The sequence below is a fragment of the Lampris incognitus genome, chromosome 2, assembly GCF_029633865.1.
Source record: "Lampris incognitus isolate fLamInc1 chromosome 2, fLamInc1.hap2, whole genome shotgun sequence".
NCBI lineage: Eukaryota > Metazoa > Chordata > Actinopteri > Lampriformes > Lampridae > Lampris > Lampris incognitus.
In genome coordinates this window covers 113,539,753-113,558,918 of record NC_079212.1, presented here as the reverse complement: position 1 = coordinate 113,558,918, position 19,166 = coordinate 113,539,753, and the positions used below count along the sequence as shown (strand labels likewise).

The following is a 19,166-nucleotide window of genomic DNA, read 5'->3' as shown; positions in this document are numbered from 1 at the left end:
CTATGTGGCCCAGGAACTTTGTCTCCCTTGTCACCAGGTGAGACTTTGACAGGGTTCAGCCGCAGTCTGGCCAAACTGATGGCAGTGAGGATGTCATGCAGGCTGGACAAGGTTCCATCAAAGTTTTTGGCGAGGTACACAATGCAAAGGCTCCAGGGTACGTCCATCAACCACTTGAACATAGCTGGTACATTGCAGAGCCTGAACGGCATTCCGCGGAACTGCCACAGACCCTGCCCCATGGTGACGGCAGTCTTTGGTCTCGCGTCGGGAGCCTTCTCCATCTGCTTGTAGCTGCTGCGCGGGTAGAGGGAGCTAAACCAGCTGGACCCTGTAATGTGGTCGAGGATGTCATTGATTCAAGGGAGATTGTAAGAGTCCTTTTTTGGGACAGTGTTAAGGCATTGATAGTCTACACAGAACCACTAGCTGCTGTCCTTCATCCTCACCAAGACAGCCAGAGGACTGTTGGAGGGCTCAGTCACCCCGGCAGCAGCCATCTCACGGATTGTGTCCTTTGCCACCTGTGCCTTAGTGAGGGCCGGCCGATGGGGCTGCAGACAGATGGGCTGGGCAGGGCCAGTTTCGATGACATGCTGGATCAGCCCATTCTGCCTGCAGTCTTTAGTAACAAAGATGTCCATGTAGTCATCAAGGAGGCATTTTAACTGGTAGCGCTATGCATATGGCCTCAGTCGTCTCAGCAGAGGGTAGGACAGCAGGCTCAGTGGTCAGGGTTGAGGAATGGTTGGGGTGGTGCAGTGCTACTGGTGGTGGGCATACTGGCGGGTGGCTTGGACAGTGGTCTGGGCCACTGGGACAAAGAAGCACAGGGGCTGTGTGCCTGCTTGGCGACTGGCTCATTAGTCTTTGGGTCTGTCTGTTCCTCTCCCGACCAGACTTGAGTGCCACGGTCTTTGTGCTGAGGGTGATGGTTGCCCCTGACAAATTAACACAGGCTCCCAAGCGGGTCAGCAGGTCCAGGCCGATGATGCACGGGTCCCCGATGTTGGCGAGCCAGAACTCGTGTGCCAACTCCTGGTCTCCAGCCTAGACTCGCAATGATGTCTTCCCTCTTATGCCAGCATTTTCCCCTGTCACCATCATCAGCTGGGTGCTGGTTGGAGACCATGCCACTGAGAGTGGGCCGGTGGTGCCCAGGAGGATGCCAGGTCACACCAGGGTAATGGTAGACCCCGTGTCTACCAAGGTCCCGCAGGATCAACCATAATTTTGGCAGTCCAGATAGTCCTTTGGTGTGACCTAGGTGGCCAACTGGCATGCATCGGTCTTGAAGGGGGGCTGGAGACTGGAGTGGTGGTCCCTTCACTAGGCCACAACCCTGTTGTTTCCCGCTAGTCGGGTGACTGTCCTTCGGTGCTGGTGCTGGGCAGTTGCAGTGGTCAGAGAGCAGGGGCCTTCTGCAGGGTAAGCCGTGTGGGGAGTACCACCTTGGCCCGTTTACTTCGCAGAGAGCCTCACTGAGAGATTGGGGCATGATGAGATGGACATGCTGGCACAGCCGCTCCAACATGAGCCCCTGCAGGAAAGCGTGGAGGGCTAGCTCTTTTTGGGGAGCTGCGTTGAATTGTGGGTAACCATGTCAGATATGTAGCTGCACATCTGCGGCGAAGGTACCCAGGCTCTCTCCCTCTTGGCGGCAGTGGCTGGCTAGCTACTCCCTGCTATACTACTCCCGCTATAGTCAGGGCCTTGATGTCCCATTGCTCCACTGGGGCTAGGTGGAGGAGCACCTGCAAAGCCATTCCCTCCAATGCCAGAGCCAGATGGATGGCGGCTTCTTCATTGCTCCAGCCACTGTTCCAAGCCGCTAATTCGACTTGCGAGAGGTACAGCTCTAGTTGTGTCATCCCATTGTACTTGGGCAGCTTGGGTGGTGTTCTATGCACAGCATCTCTCTCAGTCGCTATGGGGTGGTTGGTGGCTGCGTGCAGCAGGTGCTCCCCTGTATTTGCCCTCCTGGCCTCTAGGGGGCAGTGGGGATGCAGTGCACTGGAGCAATCAGGGTGGCTGGAAACCTTCCATCTCTGGCAGGCTCCGTCTTGCCATGCCACGTTTTCCAAGTGCCAACGGGTCTACTCAATGCCCTGCTCCAGTCTCTGGATCTCCATCTCCATTCTTCAGTGAAATCCCTCTTCTGACACCAGTGTGGTCAGCTGTCATGGAAGAAGGATTCGAGAGACAGCGATCTCTTTTCAATGGTAGCTCCCATGTCCCATACACCACACGACCCTGGGAGTGTTCTTTCATCCATCCATCCATTATCCAAACCGCTTATCCTGCTCTCAGGGTCGTGGGGATGCTGGAGCCTATCTTTTATTTGCCCCCAAAATGGCTACTGAACAATGCCCCCCCCCCCCCCCCGGTCACTTCCAGAAACTTTAGTGTTAGTCACGGTCCTACAGTCAGTCAGTGAGTAAAATGGATTGTCTACTTAGTCCAAGTCGAATCCCCAAATAAACAACACAACCACCATAACCAAAACATGAACACAACATCTCTAAAACAAGTCTGTGAATGTTCTCATTCATCCAGGTCATGGTTATCCAAAGGAGTTGAATCAAGTGCAACTGGACTTGGTATATCTGTGAAGACGTTTTGCCTCTCATCCAAGAGGCTTCCTCAGTTCGTGCCTTTCTGACTAGACCAAGCCAGTCTGACTGGCTGGTGATGAGACTCTGAATTTATCCTCTAGGAGTCGTTGTCAGAGCTATTGATATGCGTGGCTCTTTGTGATCCGATGTTTACCAACGCCCGTCGCTAACAGAGCCGTAGATATGAGTGGCTCTTTTGTGTACCGATGTTATGGCTGCGCCCATCGTTATCAGAGTTATTGATTTGCATTTGTTTAGCAGCGACGGTCGTTGGGGGTGTTAGTTTTGACTTCATTGTTCAGTGGTCATGAGAGTCGTTGGAGCCGTTAGTGACCGACTGTTGTTCTTGGAGGCTAGGCTTCTTGAGTCTCCTGGGTAGAGATGAAAGGACGGCATTGTAAGTGGGAGATAGGTAGTGTCGCAGACCTCCTCCTCTGTTGAGGGATGGTTTTTCCAGTTTCGCATAGATGGCTTCCTTCACCCCTCTTTCAAACCATATATCTTCCCTGTCCAAAATGTGTACGTTGCTGTCCTCGAAGGAGTGTGTCTTCTCCTTTAGGTGTAGATAGACTGCTGAGTCTTGTCCTGAGGAGTTTGGCCTTCTGTGTTGGGCCATCCGTTTGTGTAGTGGTTGTTTGGTTTCTCCTATGTATAGGTCAGTGCAATCCTCATTGCACTGTACAGCATGCACCAGATTGCTTTTCCGGGTGTGTGGTACACAGTCTTTGGGATGAACCAGTCTTTGTCGGAGTGTGTTGCTGAGTTTGAAGTATACCGGGATGCGGTGTTTGTTGAAAATTCCTCTGAGTTTCTCGGAGACCCCAAAAACATACGGGATGACTGTGCTATTCCTTCTGTTCCTTTTCCCCTCGTTGCTCACCTGGTTGGTCTTTTTGGAATGTGTTGCAGTTTTCGCAAAGGTCCAACTGGGGTAGCCGCAGGTTTTTAAAGCTCCCCTCAGGTGTTTGTGTTCTTCTCGTTGGGCCTGAGTGCTGCTGGGCACATTGTCAGCTCTGTGTTACAAAGTTCTGATAATGCTCAGTTTGTGTTCCAGCGGGTGGTGTGAGTCGAAAAGTAGATATTGGTCTGTGTGTGTAGGTTTCCTGTAAACCCCAGTGTGGAGGCGCCTGTCTTCCCCAATGTGGACATCACAGTCCAAGAAGGGTAAACTGTTGTTCTTTACATCTTCCCTTGTGAACTTAATGTTCTTGCCCACTGAGTTGATGTGTTTGGTAAACGCTTGCACCTCTTGTGTTTGGATTTTGACCCATGTGTCATCCACATATCTGAACCAGTGGCTCGGAGGTGTTCCTCTGAAGGAGTTCAGGGCCCTGTGTTCTACCTCTTCCATATATAAGTTGGCCACAGTTGGCGATACTGGTGAGCCCATTGCACAGCCGTGTTTCTGTCTGTAAAACTGGCCCCTGAATTGGAAATATGTAGTGTTCAGGCACAGGTCCAGTAGTTGGCAAATCTGGTCTGGGCTGAGGTTGGTCCTATTGTGGAGAGTGTCGTCCCATAGCAAACGTTTCCAAAGCCTCCATGGTTGGGATGCAAGTGAATAACGAGGTCACGTCGTAGGATACTATGGTTTCATCCGGTTCCAGTTTTACGCCTTGGACCTTGTCCACGAAGTCAATGGAGTTTTGGATATGGTGAGGTGTTTCGCCCACTAAAGGGGTCAAGGTGTTGGCTATATGTTTGGCAATGTTGTATGTGACTGAGTTTATGCTGCTAACGATGGGCCTGAGGGGGGTTCCATCTTTATGGATCTTAGGGAGTCCATATATGCGTGGAATGTTATCTTGTGGGTGGTATTGTGTCCCATCAATGGTTCCTCCGTTCTGTAGTTTCTGTAGGTACTCTATTATTTTCCTCTTGTAACCACTAGTAGGATCGCGTCTCAGAGGTTCATAGGTGTCGGTGTCGCTGAGTAATGACGTGATCTTGGCGAGGTAGTCTGTTGTGTTGAGGATAACCGTGCATCTCCCCTTATCTGCTGGAAGGATAGTGATGTTTTCGTCCCTGCTCAGGACTGTCGCAGCTTTCCTTTCCTCCATGGTTAGGTTGGAAGGAGGGAGTTTCGCATTGGACAGAGCTGCTGATACCTTTAACCTAAGCCGTTCTGCCATCTATGCGAAACTGGAAAAACCATCCCTCAACAGAGGAGGAGGTCTGCAACACCACCTATCTCCCACTTACAATGCCATCCTTTCATCTCTACCCAGGAGACTCAAGAAGCCTAGTCTCCAAGAACAACAGTCGGTCACTAACGGCTCCAATGACTCTCATGACCACTGAACAATGAAGTCGAAACTAACACCCCCAATGACCGTCGCTGCTAAACAAATGCAAATCAATAGCTCCGATGGCGACGGGCCCGGCTGGACATCGGAGCACAGGAGAGCAACGCATATCAATGGCTCTGATAACGACGGGTGCGGCCATAACATCGGTGCACAAAAGAGCCACTCATATCTATGGCTCTGTTAGCGACGGGCGTTGGTAAACATCGGATCACAAAGAGCCACGCATATCAATAGCTCTGACAACGACTCCTAGAGGATAAATTCAGAGTCTCATCACCAGCCAGTCAGACTAGCTTGGTCTAGTCAGAAAGGCACGAACTGAGGAAGCCTCTTGGATGAGAGGCGAAACATCTTCACGGATATATACCAAGTCCAGTTGCACTTGATTCAACTCCTACGGATCACTAAAAAAACAATTTGAACATGAGCGTTAACAGTCCCAGAATCCTGGTGCTTCCCCAGCGCAGAACTGCCGACAGTCAGAGCAACACCCCTCTCCAGTCGCTACATAGCCGTACACACAAGTACTACTTCTGAAACATTTGACTTACCAATTTCCCATTCTTGTACCAGTGTCCCTCAGAGGTTTCACTGCTCAGCTTGCAAGATAGCTCTGCCTGTTCACCAATATTAGCAGCTGTATTTGAAAGTCCACTCACAAATTGAACTCCGTGATCTGTCAATATGGAGCAAAACTGTTATCTTAAATACAGAGGATACAAACCCCATTGGATTTCGGCTTAAAAAAAAGGATTTGACAGGAATTCACAGCCAAATCTGCAACAACATGCTAATGCAAGAGAGACAAAAACAAATAAATGCACAGAGATCACATCAAACTAACACATTTCTTATTAGACACAGCACAAGCAAATTGTGGATAGCTTTGAATTAAATCTACCTTTTGTTAGTGTTGTTGCATATTTCCCTGTATTCCTCAACATGCAGCATCACAGGGGGTATCCAAAAACATCATGTCAGCAGCACCTTTATAATTTTCTGACTCTGTTATTTCCCTGATTATATTACACCCTCATTTGAGAAAGTTTCAGTTTCAAATTGCCCATTAAGTTGCATTATCATTTTATAGCAACCAATACCCCCCCCCCGTTTCAAGCAATTCATAATGGGCAACTTTTTTTTTTTAATCTATAGTCAGTCATTTGAACTGATGAATTATTGTTGTGTAAAACAGTGTAATTTTCTCTTGGCAAGCCTCTTGTTATGGTTAATAAATACCAACACATTTATGGTGAATAAACACAGTAACACTCAGTTTTTTAAAAGTACAGTTGCTATCTGACATGCCACCTGCTGCGATTGGGAACTCTCATAATCTATTACTGCAGGTTTGGTGTAACATCTTACCACACACCAGTCTTAATTTGTTATATTCAGCACACATATAACTCATCACATCCATCGTTAGTCTGAGTATTTTGTCAAAATTTACTAAGCAACTCAAACTGGACAATAAATATTCTATTAGCAAAGATGACAATATTGCAGACACACAGCTAGTCTAGTGGAACTGAAATGTTCCTCTCAAAGTTGATGCCATTAACTTTAGTGTTACAGTAGAAACATATTATTCAGTCCTTTTGTCTTTAAACAAACTGACACTCTTACCAATGACCGTGTCAGGAACCAAAGGGCCAGTTCGCATCCGCTTCTTATTCTTATCACGTTCGTCATTCCCTTGCTGGTTAGCCTCATCATCTACATCTGCCCCATCCTTCTTATCCCTATCTTCTCCAGCTCCACCATCTCCATGTACACCTCCACCAGACCCATCCTTCTTATTCCCATCTTTTCCATCTCCACCATCTCCATGTATACCTCTACCAGGCCCATCCTTCTTATTTTTATCTTCTCCATCTCCACCGTCCCCATATACACCTCCACCAGACTCATCACCAGACCCATTGCCAGACACATCGCCAGACCCATTGCCAGACCCATTGCCAATGTCATCCCCTCTTGCAGCTCTTGCTGCTGCTTCTGCAGCATCTTTTTCAGCTTGTGCTCGCCTCACTGCCTCTAAGTTGTCCTTCCCCCTCTGTAGCTTGGCCCTCTGTTCCATCGCTAGTTTGGCCAGATCCTCCTGATCCCCAGTAGCGGTGGTCTTCTGGCCTTTACCAGTATTCGTATCAGCTGAAGCAAAAAAACAAAAACAAAAAAGCAACAAAAAAAAAACATCCAGGAAAGAGTGAGAATGAGTTACTTGGGTTTTGTTGGAGCTGTTAAAGCTATGCCTTTAAGCAAACCAGCAGCACTCAATCACAACATTGACTGATTTTACTGATGAACACACTGCTAACCAAATTGGAAGGACTAATCAATGAATTCAGACAGTGTGGTTTTGTGTTGGAATGAAAACCCTTTTACACATGGCTGTTCTTGGTATCCAATTAAGTAAGTAAACGGAAGTAAACAAATGTTCAGCACTCCTCACTACAGTTAGCGTAAAGGTTAGATCTAAAGTTCAATGGAATGGATGCAGTGGCGTAAGTATAACATGCATCTTTTTAGTTATCATTGTCAGAGCATTTAATGAGACATGAACTTTGATAAATAGTAAACACAAATCATAAGGGAAAAATACATATAGTTACTATTGTTACAATACAATTGGCCTCAGCCTTTCTGGTGTTAACTATTTCCGCACAGAGAATAGGTAGTCAAGTTCTCTCACCTTCCACTGTGAGAGTGGCACTGCTTGAGGCAATGCCAGCGATGGCGTAATAGATACCCTTGTCTGCCAATGTGCAGTCTTTAATTCGTAATGTATGAATGAGTTTGTCCTCTGAGACAGTGATGTCATATTTGTCCCCATGTTCAAGAGAAGTGGCTTGTGTGGACCAAGTAATCCTGTTGAGGTGCGTTGACAACACACACTGGAAGACAGCATCCTGACTTTCAACTGCCCTCACATCCTTAACCTTGGCTATGAACTCCACCGCTGGGACTAAGGAGGGAGAGATGGTGTTTGGTTTTTACAAGGAAAAGGATAATTTTTTTTCCATCCAAAATATGTTTCTAAAAGACGGTTCATGGTTATGTCTCAACCTTGAAAATCAGTAGAAAGAATATTGGCCTCCTCGACGTCCACCTGGTAAAACCCAGCGTCCTCGGGTTGAGGGTCGTTGATGCTGAAGCAATACTTTGTTCCGGATTTAGTAAGGCTGTGCTTTGAGTTTCCATCATTACCATACACAACCTTAATCCCATCCTTTTGATAGTGAAAGGAGAGAAGGACTAATATGAGATTTGCTGGGTATCGGGCAATATATTAAATGTCTTACTTTTGATTTTAATATGAGTCTTGATTTGTATTACAGCCAAACGGATCAGTGGAGTGATGATGGTTTCCACGTTAAACTCACCTTGTATAAGTTAACTGCACTGTTGGGATCGCTTAGCGTCATGTCGACCTCAAATTCAGCTATACCGCTTGGTTTCACTTCTATTTGCTTCACATTGTTCAGTTTCTCCAAAACCTACGTAGAGAACAAGGGGTATAAATTAAACAAAATGAAAGGATTGGGTCCCATATAGGCGATGGAAAACCTAACATGCAGGACTAGAACATGTTGTGTTACAGTGTTTGGTGATTTATTTTATTTTATTTTATTTTATTTGTTTTACCACTTTTGTAATTACCATGGGGCAATTCTTTCTTTGCATTTAAACCATCCAGCTGTGTAGCTAGGAGCATGGGGCAGCCGCTGTGCAGCACCTGGAGACCAACTCCAGTTCTTCTTGCCATGCCTCGGTCAGGGGCACAGACAGGAGTATTAACCCTTACATGCATGTCTTTTTGATGGTGGTGGAAACCGGAGCACCCAGAGAAAACCCACCGCAGACACGGGGAGAACATGCAAACTTCACACAGAGGACGGCCTGGGAATGATCCCCAAGGTTGGACAACCCTGGGGTTCGAACCCAGCACCTTTCTTGCTGTGAGGCGACAGCCAGCAGTAATCACTGGCCACAGTGCTGCCCCAAATAAATCTAAATTTTGGTATATCCAAAAAAAAAAAAAAAATGACTTTAATATGAAAAAAATGGCTTTCTTGCAACTTTTTTGTCATTTAATATTTTCTTTAAATCCTTAACCAGAAATAAGAATTTTATTTTACAATTACTGTTGTAAGCTATCTCTAAATATTGAATTACAATATAGCCCATTATTACTTATCTCATGGTTTTACTTTTGGCATAAAAGACAGACTCAAATGAATTTAGGGCAGCACGAAATCAAGAGAACAGAAAAGTGAGGTAAAAAAAAGTAAAGAAGTTGGATGGCTGGGTTGCAACACGAAGACACCATATCCCAGAGTTTCAGATCCCAACTGTGATGGCGTACCTTTGCTTGCTCATCCTCCCTCTCCTTTTTCATCTGGTTTAGTCTCTTCAACATCCAGCGGAAATCGGTAACACCAAAATCAAAGCAGATTTTTTCATAGTCCTTCTTTGGTGCACTTAGCAGCAGTTCCCAGAGCTTCGGATCAATCTCCCCTTCTTTTTTTGGTGGGAGTTGCTTTTTTCTCTGGACAACAACACTGAATAGAAATAATATTAAATTTCAAACAAAATCGCAGTCAAACATTTTGTTGTGATGCATTTTTTTTAATTAACTGGGATATTTCTTTTTTTTACGTTTTCTTGAGCATTGATCTGAAATCCTGAGGAGCTTGCCCCTTTGCTGCAATAAAAAAACAAATTTAATTAAAAAAAATTACGAGATATAGGGCTTCTTTTTTCTTTTTAGCTTTTTTAGCTTATTTATATTTTCAGGTTTTGCACATATTATGACTGGTATGTATGCCCTATAAAAATATACTGTTGTTAGCAATGAGCTATTAAGACTCCTCATATGAAAATGCATCCTTTTCAGAAATGTGAACTCCAGCTCAGCAAATGAAGCAATGATATTCATAATTATATGATATAATTTCATAATCTCAAGTGCTATTTCATATTTGTGTTATATCGTTCGATGAAGTGTTTACTTGCAATTCACTGGGTAATAGTTGATGGCAATCTAATATTAAATAAAATCAATGAATAATACCATGGTACCATATATATAAGAGGTGCTTTAATATTGTAAGGCTCTTGATAATTGATGATTTTTTCCCCTTTAATTTCATGTTGCCTTTACTTTATAAGGCTTCCCCCAGTGAAACAAGCTTATAAATTTGTGCAAATTTTTTTCATAGGTTTGTACTACATTCCTACCTGTGTGGGGTTTCTTCTTGAACCCAACTGAAAAGAAATTTTTTCATCATGAGTGCAAAGCCTCATCTATCGATTAGTAATTTCATTTACAGAACATGAACACATTATACAGTAAATTGCCATCTCACCTTCAATAACATTCAGTGTAGCAGTGCAAACAGCTTGTCCATATTCATTGGTGGCATAACATTTGTATGTGTCAGCTTGATCTGTTGTGATATTTGGTATCTGGTAAAGCAATGGTGTCACACTTAGGTTGAAAACGGACAGCAGAAAATTTGAATATGTCCTCCACCGACACTTATAATGATCTTTTCTAATTTACAGAAGTTCATCATATTATGCACGTAAAGTGTGAGCGAAACAGTATTAGGTATGTAACACAGCCTCATCATCATCATCATCCTCATCGGAAAAAGTATGACAGTAATAAGTGCAGTTAAATCTCTTGTTTGCCAACAGTTTTAAGCATCCACATCACTAAAATGACTTGGCTCAGTCCATAGTTTTCCAAGCAAATCATAGATGGTGAGTTATATATTAATATATAATATTGAAATATAATGTAATAATTTCTGGAGGGGAGGCAGCTGATGCTCTGTTTTTGACATACATGCAGTTATCTCACCTCAAGGATGTGCTCCTTAGCTCTTTCGTCATATCGAGTCATATACTTCTTTTCATCAGTGAGTTCACATTTATTACAAGCCCATGTCACAGTTGGAGCTGGCTCCCCAGTAACCATTGCTTTGAAAAAGGCCTTTTTCCCTGAAAATAAGTAAAGAAAATCACTGCCATAGTCACACAAATGAAGAACAATGTGAGGTGATTAGAGCCTTAAATGTCATGCAAAGTGCGGTGTCTGAAACACTCTCCAAATCATTATAATTATTTAATTGATACCTTCCTGCAAAGTCAGAGGGGCTGGTTTTCGAGAGAAATTGGGGGTGGATTGTCCAGGAGGAAGTTGTTCAACATACTGAGTGATCATAACCCCGGGGACTCTGGACCTCTTTTTGATGGCCACTGTCAAGATCACAAAATAAAACTTCAATAACACTAAAACTAAACCCTGTGGGGCTGTGAAAGCGAACATTTATAAGATGGAGGGAAAATACAAAACAATACAAAGCATATCACATGTAGGTATCTGTACAATTTAGAGGACCTGAGCAAAAACACAAATGGTTATATTCATTTGATTTATAGATTCAAGTATATGGTTGAAGTGATAACAATTATTTGAACAAACTGAGCTGCACTCTCGTCACAGACTTCAGTGGTCTTGGCAGTTTGATTACAATTAAGATATCGTAACCTGTTTGATAATTTTAAAACAGTAAATCTTTATTATGTTATATAAACTCTTGTAAAAATGATTTCAAGCAATAAAACATGAAACAGTATTGCCATGTCTTTGTAGCGCTTTTGAGGTTGTATGTTAGCTAATATCTCACAAGAGGTCAGTATTTCCTTTCCTTTTGTGACTCAGAGGGCCACAACTCAGGAAAGCATGGAAGTCAGAGACATCCTTAGCAATGCAGTTGATTTCTCTCTTCTTTTGATATTAACTCTCCATAGGCTTATCATACAACTGTGACAAAGATACAAAAAGTATAAGCTTTTGTTAACTACACCGTGTTTACTTTCAATGTATATACATAGATTTCATCTGTGATGTGTGCTCCAAAGCATTTCTTAGGTGCTATGAGAAATCTATTGTTGACCTTTTGATTCAAAAAATTAACAGTTTTTGAGTGAGTAGGACAACCAAAAGCTCACCCTTTGTTGAGAAGACCCCAATTGGGTATTCTCCCGTCTAGTTCTACAGGCAGTTTAGCCTGAAGGAAGCGCAGTGTTAACTTTATTCTTTCCTACTTGAATAATGAGCAAGTCCACTGTTAAGGATAAGATGTAACACTTCCCATCCAGAACTAAATTGCCTGTAGAACTGGATGGGAAAATTACCCAAATCAGAATGAGAAGAAGAAAGAAAGAAAGACACTTTATTTTGTCATTGTACATGTTACAATGAAATGTGTTCTCTGCATTTAACCCATCCTGTTGTATACGAGCAGTGGTCAGCTGTAGCACCCAAGGACCAACTCCAGTTCTTTCCATTGCCTTGCTCAGGGGCACAGACATGAGTATTAACCCTAACATGCATATGTTTTTGATGGTGGGAGGAAACCCACGCAGACACAGGGAGAACATGCAAACTCCACATAGAAAGGGCCTGGGACGGGCTGGGGTTTGAACCCAGGACCTTCTTGCTGTGAGGCAATAGTGCTAACCACTGGGCCACCGTGCCCATTTCTGATTCTAATTCCAATTCTGACTCTGATTGGTTAATTTTCCCATCCAGTTCTACAGGCTGTTAAGCTTATTCTTTCCTACTTGAATAATAAGCTAGCCTGCTGTTAAGGATAATATTTAACATAGTTGCAGCCAATTTAGAATCACCCACTCTCAGAGGGGCCTTCCTACTCTTTGAGGCCCCTGAAAATATTTGTATGACTGGAAATCACTCGTTAGCATTTTGAATTTTGATTTCAGAGACAAGTATCAAGACAATGAAGATGTCAGTAGGACACAAACTTGATGCTCATCTGTCTCAGGCATACAAAACTGGGGCCAAAGACAAAGTGACATGAAGTGAAATTGGCTGGTCATGTTTTACATTGGGAAAATTATCACGATAAAACTCTTGCCTCTTTACTTTTTGTTTGTTTTTTGACTCAGGTGTGCCTTATATTAATCAGATCTCTAGATTAAATTAATCGTTAATGCTGAGGAAAAATTACATCATTTTTATGTTTATAATGTCTTGGACTACAAAATTAAAATGTTTTCATTCTCTTATTTCACAACAGGTTGTCATGAAAAAGCAAGTAAATTGTGTTGGAAGAGTTTCACAATGCTGCTATGCATATATCTATAAGAACCTTGGACATAAAATGAGAAGGGATTTTGTCAAAAATGATGTAGACATGGGCATCCAGGTAGCATAGCTGTCTATTCTGTTGCCTACCAACACAGGGATTGCCGGTTTGAATCCCCGTGTTACCTCCGGCTTGGTTGGGCGTTCCTACAGAAACAATTGGCCGTGTCTGTGGGTGGGAAGCCGAATTGTGGGTGTGTGCTGGTCGCTGCACTAGCGCCTCCTCTGGTCAGTCGGGGCACCTGTTCAGGGGGAGGGGGAACTGGGAGGATCCCCCCACGTGCTATGTCGCCCTGTTGAAATGCCTCACTGTCAGGTGAAAAGAAGAGGCTGGCGACTCCACATGTATCGGAGGAGGCATATAGTAGTCTGCGGCCCTCCCCGGATCAGCAGAGGGGGTGGAGCAGCAACTGAGACGGCTTGGAAGAGTGGGGTAATTGGCCGTATACAATTGGGAAGAAAAAAGGGGGGGAAATTTAAAAAAAAGATGTAGACATGCATATGTTATTGAAATAGCAGTGATGTGTTACATTTGTGCTGTTAGAAAACATCAATTCTAGCCCAAGAAAACATGAAATAACAACTTTTAGAGGCTGCCCAGGTAACATTTTATCTTGCAGACTCATTTCAAAACTGAAATGAATCATGATCAGCCATCATCATGAGAGAATAGGGAGACCATAAGGCCAGTTATGTGAGGGCATCAATCATTTTAAGACGCATCTGTCATTATAACAGGGACAGAAGGCTTTCCCATCCTAAAGTTGTTTCTTTGAGGGCTGTATTTCTGTCAAATTGGGTACAAGCACAAATGCAAACTCAAGCCCATCACGGTAGCACCCATGGGCCATGAGAGGGTAACAAAATGATTACAACTTCAATTAAAGCAAACAAAGAGACAAAAAAACAAAAGCATGCGGGGTTACAAAACGAGAATACACAACACACCTAGTCTCTATTGAAGACAAAAAAGGCAGACAAAAAAATTACCATGTAGGCATGTAAACAAGGCAAGTTTAAATGAGATTAAGAATAGATATTACACCCCTGTTAATTCTCTAAGAATTCACTAAAGGGAAACAATCCTGACTTTCAGCATTATCTTTTTATATGTATGTTGTAGGGATAACCCTGCATTAACATCCATAATACTGAGCAGTCGTGTGTGTGTGTGTGTGTGTGTGTGTGTGTGTGTGTGTGTGTGTGTGTGTGTGTGTGTGTGTGTGTGTGTGTGTGTGTGTGTGTGTGTGTGTGTGTGTGTGTGAAACACTCCAAATTGTGTGTAAAACTGTCCACAAGTGATGTCACTGGCAGACATACAAATGCATGTAACAGCACTACATAAAATTGTATAATGTAGCATTGTGATACACATTTTCTTATTCAATGCTGCCTATCAGCAAACCAGGTGTTTTGTATCCACGTCTGTAAGTGATGTCAGTGGCAGGCACTTTTATGCACAATTTCTCAGGCATTTCAGAGATGCACAGAAGGCTGCTCAGTATTATGGCTGCTAATAGAGTTATATCACTACAACACATAAATTGAGATCATGTTAATAATTTTTAATTTCCCTTTAAACAACATTCTGCCAAAAAAGACACAGCATACCATACTTTTGCTTTTTCTCGCAAGGGAATTTTGGAAAAATAAAAGTCCCCGATAGCACCTATGGAAGATTAAGAGGTAATGGCATAAGTTTTCATAGTATTGCCCTGCTTCCAAAGTAAGCACCTAAAATGTATTCTTCTGGATCATGTTCTTGTCAGCCACTCTAGATAGAGGGTCTGCACTGAATATTCATTAAACTGGATTTGTCATCTCTTAACAGGCCACACTGCTTTTTTATACTATCTGTATGCAGTCAGGGCTCTAGTAATCTTGTTTTCAAGCATTGATTCACACATAATCCAAGCTTGATAGTGTAGGACATCAGTCAGTAACTTGCTCTTGCATACCAATCAATCTCTGAAAAAATTTGGATTAGGATGCCGGCAGTCCATAAGAGAGCTTAAAGTGAAAATAACTTAGCTGCTGGAAGGCTAATACCCTTTTCAGAGAGCACCCAAATCAGCCCACAAAACAAGACCCCTAGACTGATTATAGATGATTTCCACAGTCTATTGCAAGGTGATATTCTGCAGGTACTGTGGCAAATGAAAATGCTGTGTTCATTGCCCTTAAAAAATATCCATTGATATGCTCTCTACATTTATAGTCCAACAACGAAGTGTCACTGAGAAATTAAAAAATGTGTATGAAGGAGAAAACACCTTAATAATGTGAGTATTGCTAGTCTGTTCCACAAAGTGAGGTGGACAGCAAAACATTGTTCTTTGCCTTCCTTACCTCGACTAATTTTTCTAATCTTGATAAGCATATTTTAACATAGACATCAATTAAGAATAGAAGTAAAATCACTGACTAAATGAGTATAATCAAGGACAAACAAATGGACTCAAAAACAGATCTTTAAAGGAGATAGATGAAGGCAGTGTCTTGAAAAAAGTTTAAAAAGTGAAAGTTATCCCTTTGCAAATACTGTCCATTGGTATGTTGATTTCTGTCATTGAGTGTAATAAACAGCACTTTGTGAAAACATCTTCCAATACAATTAAACTTTCCTTTTGAACTTTACTTAAAAGCCTTGCACAACAAACATATAGTCAGAGGTCATGTTAGAAACCTAACCCACCTGGGGCCTTGTTTTCCACTGGTTTCATTGCGGTGTCTTTGATTGTTGTCTAAATGAGAAGATTCTGTTGGAAACAAATGACATTAGATATGTTGACAAGACTCAGAATGAATATCCAGCTGTATTTTTTTTTTTTTTTTTAACAGAGGTCACACTCCCTTCACATTTGTGAGGGAAGTTGTCTTATAACTCCAATGACATGCTGACATATCACTTAGCCCTCTATTAGCTTGTTAGGGTGGTTCAGTAGATGATACCTGTGAGATGAGCCACAGGATTCATGGTGGCATAGTCTGGTGTCCTCTGTGTTAACACAGAGGACAAGTTAACAAGTTGGTTAATAAGTTAAGTTTTAACAAACTTGTTAAGTTAACAAGTTTCTTTCTTCCCTTCTTTGCTTTGTGAACTCACGTTTGCAGCGGCCTCACCCAGTACTGGTATGTGAAGATGGCAACAGGAATTTATGTTTGCGGGGGCCTCACCCAGTACCGTCCATGCAGTGTCTTTGTCCATGTCCGTGTCTAATTTTGTGTCTTTGTTTGATGGCTGGGAGAGCTGGCGCTGGATCAGCTGGGAGAGCATGGTCTGCTGCATCCTGTGGGCCCAGGGACTACGGCCCTGCCCGGAGCTGCACCCTAAGAGGTAACACCAAGGGTGGTCTGACAGGACATGAAAGTAGGGCAGGCTAAGCTAACTGCTAGCCCATGCAGACCAGCAGTTCCGATAACACCGAGGGTGGTCTGGCGGCGGCCTCACTTAGCGTTGACCGTGTTTCTGGTGTTGTCGTGTGGAGTGTGGGGAGGTGTGTCGAGGATGTCTGGATGGGAGAGCTGGCGTTGGATTGGCTGGAGGAGCATGGTCTGCCGCGTCTGGTGGGCCCAAGGACCACGGCCCTGCCTGGAGCTGCGCCCGAAGAGGAAACATCGAGTGTAGTCTGACCGAACGTGGAAGCGGGGCAGGCTAAGCTAACTAATGGCCCATGCAGACCGGCAGTTCCGACTCATCCTGGCTGGCATTCGTTCTCTTGGACAGTGATTTTTTGTTGTTGCTTAGTTTGGATATATGTGTTTAGTTTGGATATATGTGTTCTTAGTTTGGATATATGTGTTCTTGTAGTTTTTAGATGTGTTTTTTGTCTTTGTGTTGCACTGCTGTGGGCTGGGGGAAATTATACTTCTTTTCATTTTATGTACGCAAGTAAATGAATGAAATGACAAAGTTCCTGATTTATGAAGTTAGAGTTTAACTTGTCCTAACTGTTGGGACACTGGGCCAAGGCATGAAATAATGAATTAGCTTGTTTTCTAAATTGGTCACTGTGAAGTATGGCATACATTTTTTTGTTTTGGTTTGTTTTTTTGTATACAGTATATACAATGCAATGGCAAATTTAATATATTCTGCACAATCAGCTATAACAAATGTACAATTTCAGAAACTTGCAGAAACCCTGCACTTCTTTATCTGTTACTTCATCAAAATCTGACATAATTTAACCGGAAAAGAACAAAAATAGTCGGAAATCATTTTTGCAAATAATTATTTGCATTCGAAAGGTGCCATGTGGCAGGGTTAACTAATTACAGGACAACTGAGATTATGCCACGTGCCTTTGAAACTTTTCTGAGGTTGTTTAAACTTTCTGGGTCTTATTGTAATATTAAATGTGGCCAGCCCCACCCATTTGACAATGATATGTATTCTAAACCACATATTGTTTTTGGCATAGGCCAAAATTTACCTTTAACTGAAAAGGTAAAAAAAAAAATCCAAAAAAAAAACCAGACTTCTTCATGTAAAATTTCAAAAATGGCATCCAAAATCAAAACTCACAGGCAATTTATGAAGTTGGTTCATTGTTTATGGAGATTTTTGAGAAGCAGAAGCAATTTCAGAATATTTGCAGCAATCTTTGCCAGGGATTGCTTTTTCTTATCATGTAACATCCAAGTTGTCGTATGACATCATTCTCCCTATGTGGCGATGCCTTGCTCTGCACAACCCAGGCAGGCAGATACAGACAGCTAGAGACAGGCCCCAACACTGTAAATGGGGAATGTGAAATCCCACCTAGTGGCTGACTCTGCCTAACTGTTTCTGGAGTCAAGTGGCCTTGCCAGCAATTTAACTGCTCCTGATCCAAACATAGACAGGAGCGGTATGTCTTTGCTATAACTTGCTAAGCCGACATAGAGCTCTGTAAATCTGTTTGCCACCAACTATTTCTCTGATAGCTTGGAAAGTGAAAAGTTTAAAGCATACACTCATTAACTAACAGCTGGAGAAAATCGGTTTATCGACATCACTGGCAACAAGTGGTTATGTGAATGTAATTTTATTAAGATAAAACAAAGTACAAGAAGTACATTATGGAAATACAGAATATGCATTTTAATGGTTTGGATCAGGCCTGCAGTCCAACTAATCAACCAGAGGAGAGTCTGACCTCAGCCAAAAGACCTTTGGGCAAGCACCGGTACGTGACGTCATCCCTGATGACCAAAAATGATAATTTCTTACAAACCAAGTGACAATGTTGGAAGGATAGACTGCTATACATTCTTGTATTTCTGGCCAGTGATAAATGTAAATGTTTTTCATTTGCTGAGAAATTCATTCAGTTTACAGAAGCTGTCAGGTTATGAACATAATAAAGACGTGAAATGTTACAGATTTCCATGAGGAAATGCTCTTATCAGTTGCCTAACTCCACAGACAGGTCTGATCCAAGGGCGAGCTTGCTAAATCACTTATCAGGGTAGATGCATGACACAGGACAAATCAAGTCAATTTTTACTGATAGCTAGTCAATTTTTACTGATAATTTTACACATATTTAGACTTGGTGGGGTCCCCATATAAAACAATCACCACGGACATAACACAACATTGTGAAAGTAGGAAGACTAAGAGTGTCTAAGAATATCTTGAAAAGTATATGTAAGAATCTAAAAGTATCTGCATATCTGATAATACAAGGTGATATAAGGAGTCAAAGGACTTGGGTAATAATACCGATTCTTTGGCAGAATGTAAAATCAAAAACTGAAAATCAGGAAAACAAAAATCAGAAAATCTGGTGGATCTGGTGGGTATTATTTACAGTTTTCACTCACGGAGTATTGCACGAATGTGGACTAAGCCAGACTGGTTGAAGGATATCTCCAAACCAACCACAGCACACAGGGACAAAACAGGCCTCCTGTTATCATCAATTGACATGAGACAATAGTAATACCGAGATCCTGGAGTACGAATATCTCACATCTTCATTTTTTAGTTTGAGTATAAAAAAAAAAGAATGTCGAAAGAAAAACATGCATAATCTTTCATTCACAACCATATTTGACCTTAAACACAAA

General features: G+C 42.6%; 1 protein-coding gene across 1 annotated transcript in view; it reads right to left on the bottom strand.

The window, feature by feature from the left end:
• The window catches only part of LOC130131533 (immunoglobulin-like and fibronectin type III domain-containing protein 1), a 42,172-nt gene extending 26,340 nt beyond the window's left edge, over positions 1-15,832 (bottom strand). The window contains exons 1-11 of the mRNA XM_056301258.1: positions 15,805-15,832; positions 11,072-11,248; positions 10,797-10,936; positions 10,297-10,396; positions 9,587-9,632; positions 9,294-9,474; positions 8,311-8,424; positions 7,994-8,156; positions 7,627-7,892; positions 6,554-7,028; positions 5,476-5,600 (exon numbers count right to left, since the gene is read on the bottom strand). Of these exons, the coding sequence (XP_056157233.1) occupies positions 5,476-5,600; positions 6,554-7,028; positions 7,627-7,892; positions 7,994-8,156; positions 8,311-8,424; positions 9,294-9,474; positions 9,587-9,632; positions 10,297-10,396; positions 10,797-10,936; positions 11,072-11,248; positions 15,805-15,832 (1,815 nt within the window). The remainder of the gene's footprint in view (positions 1-5,475; positions 5,601-6,553; positions 7,029-7,626; positions 7,893-7,993; positions 8,157-8,310; positions 8,425-9,293; positions 9,475-9,586; positions 9,633-10,296; positions 10,397-10,796; positions 10,937-11,071; positions 11,249-15,804) is intronic.
• Positions 15,833-19,166: the final 3,334 nt, after the last annotated feature.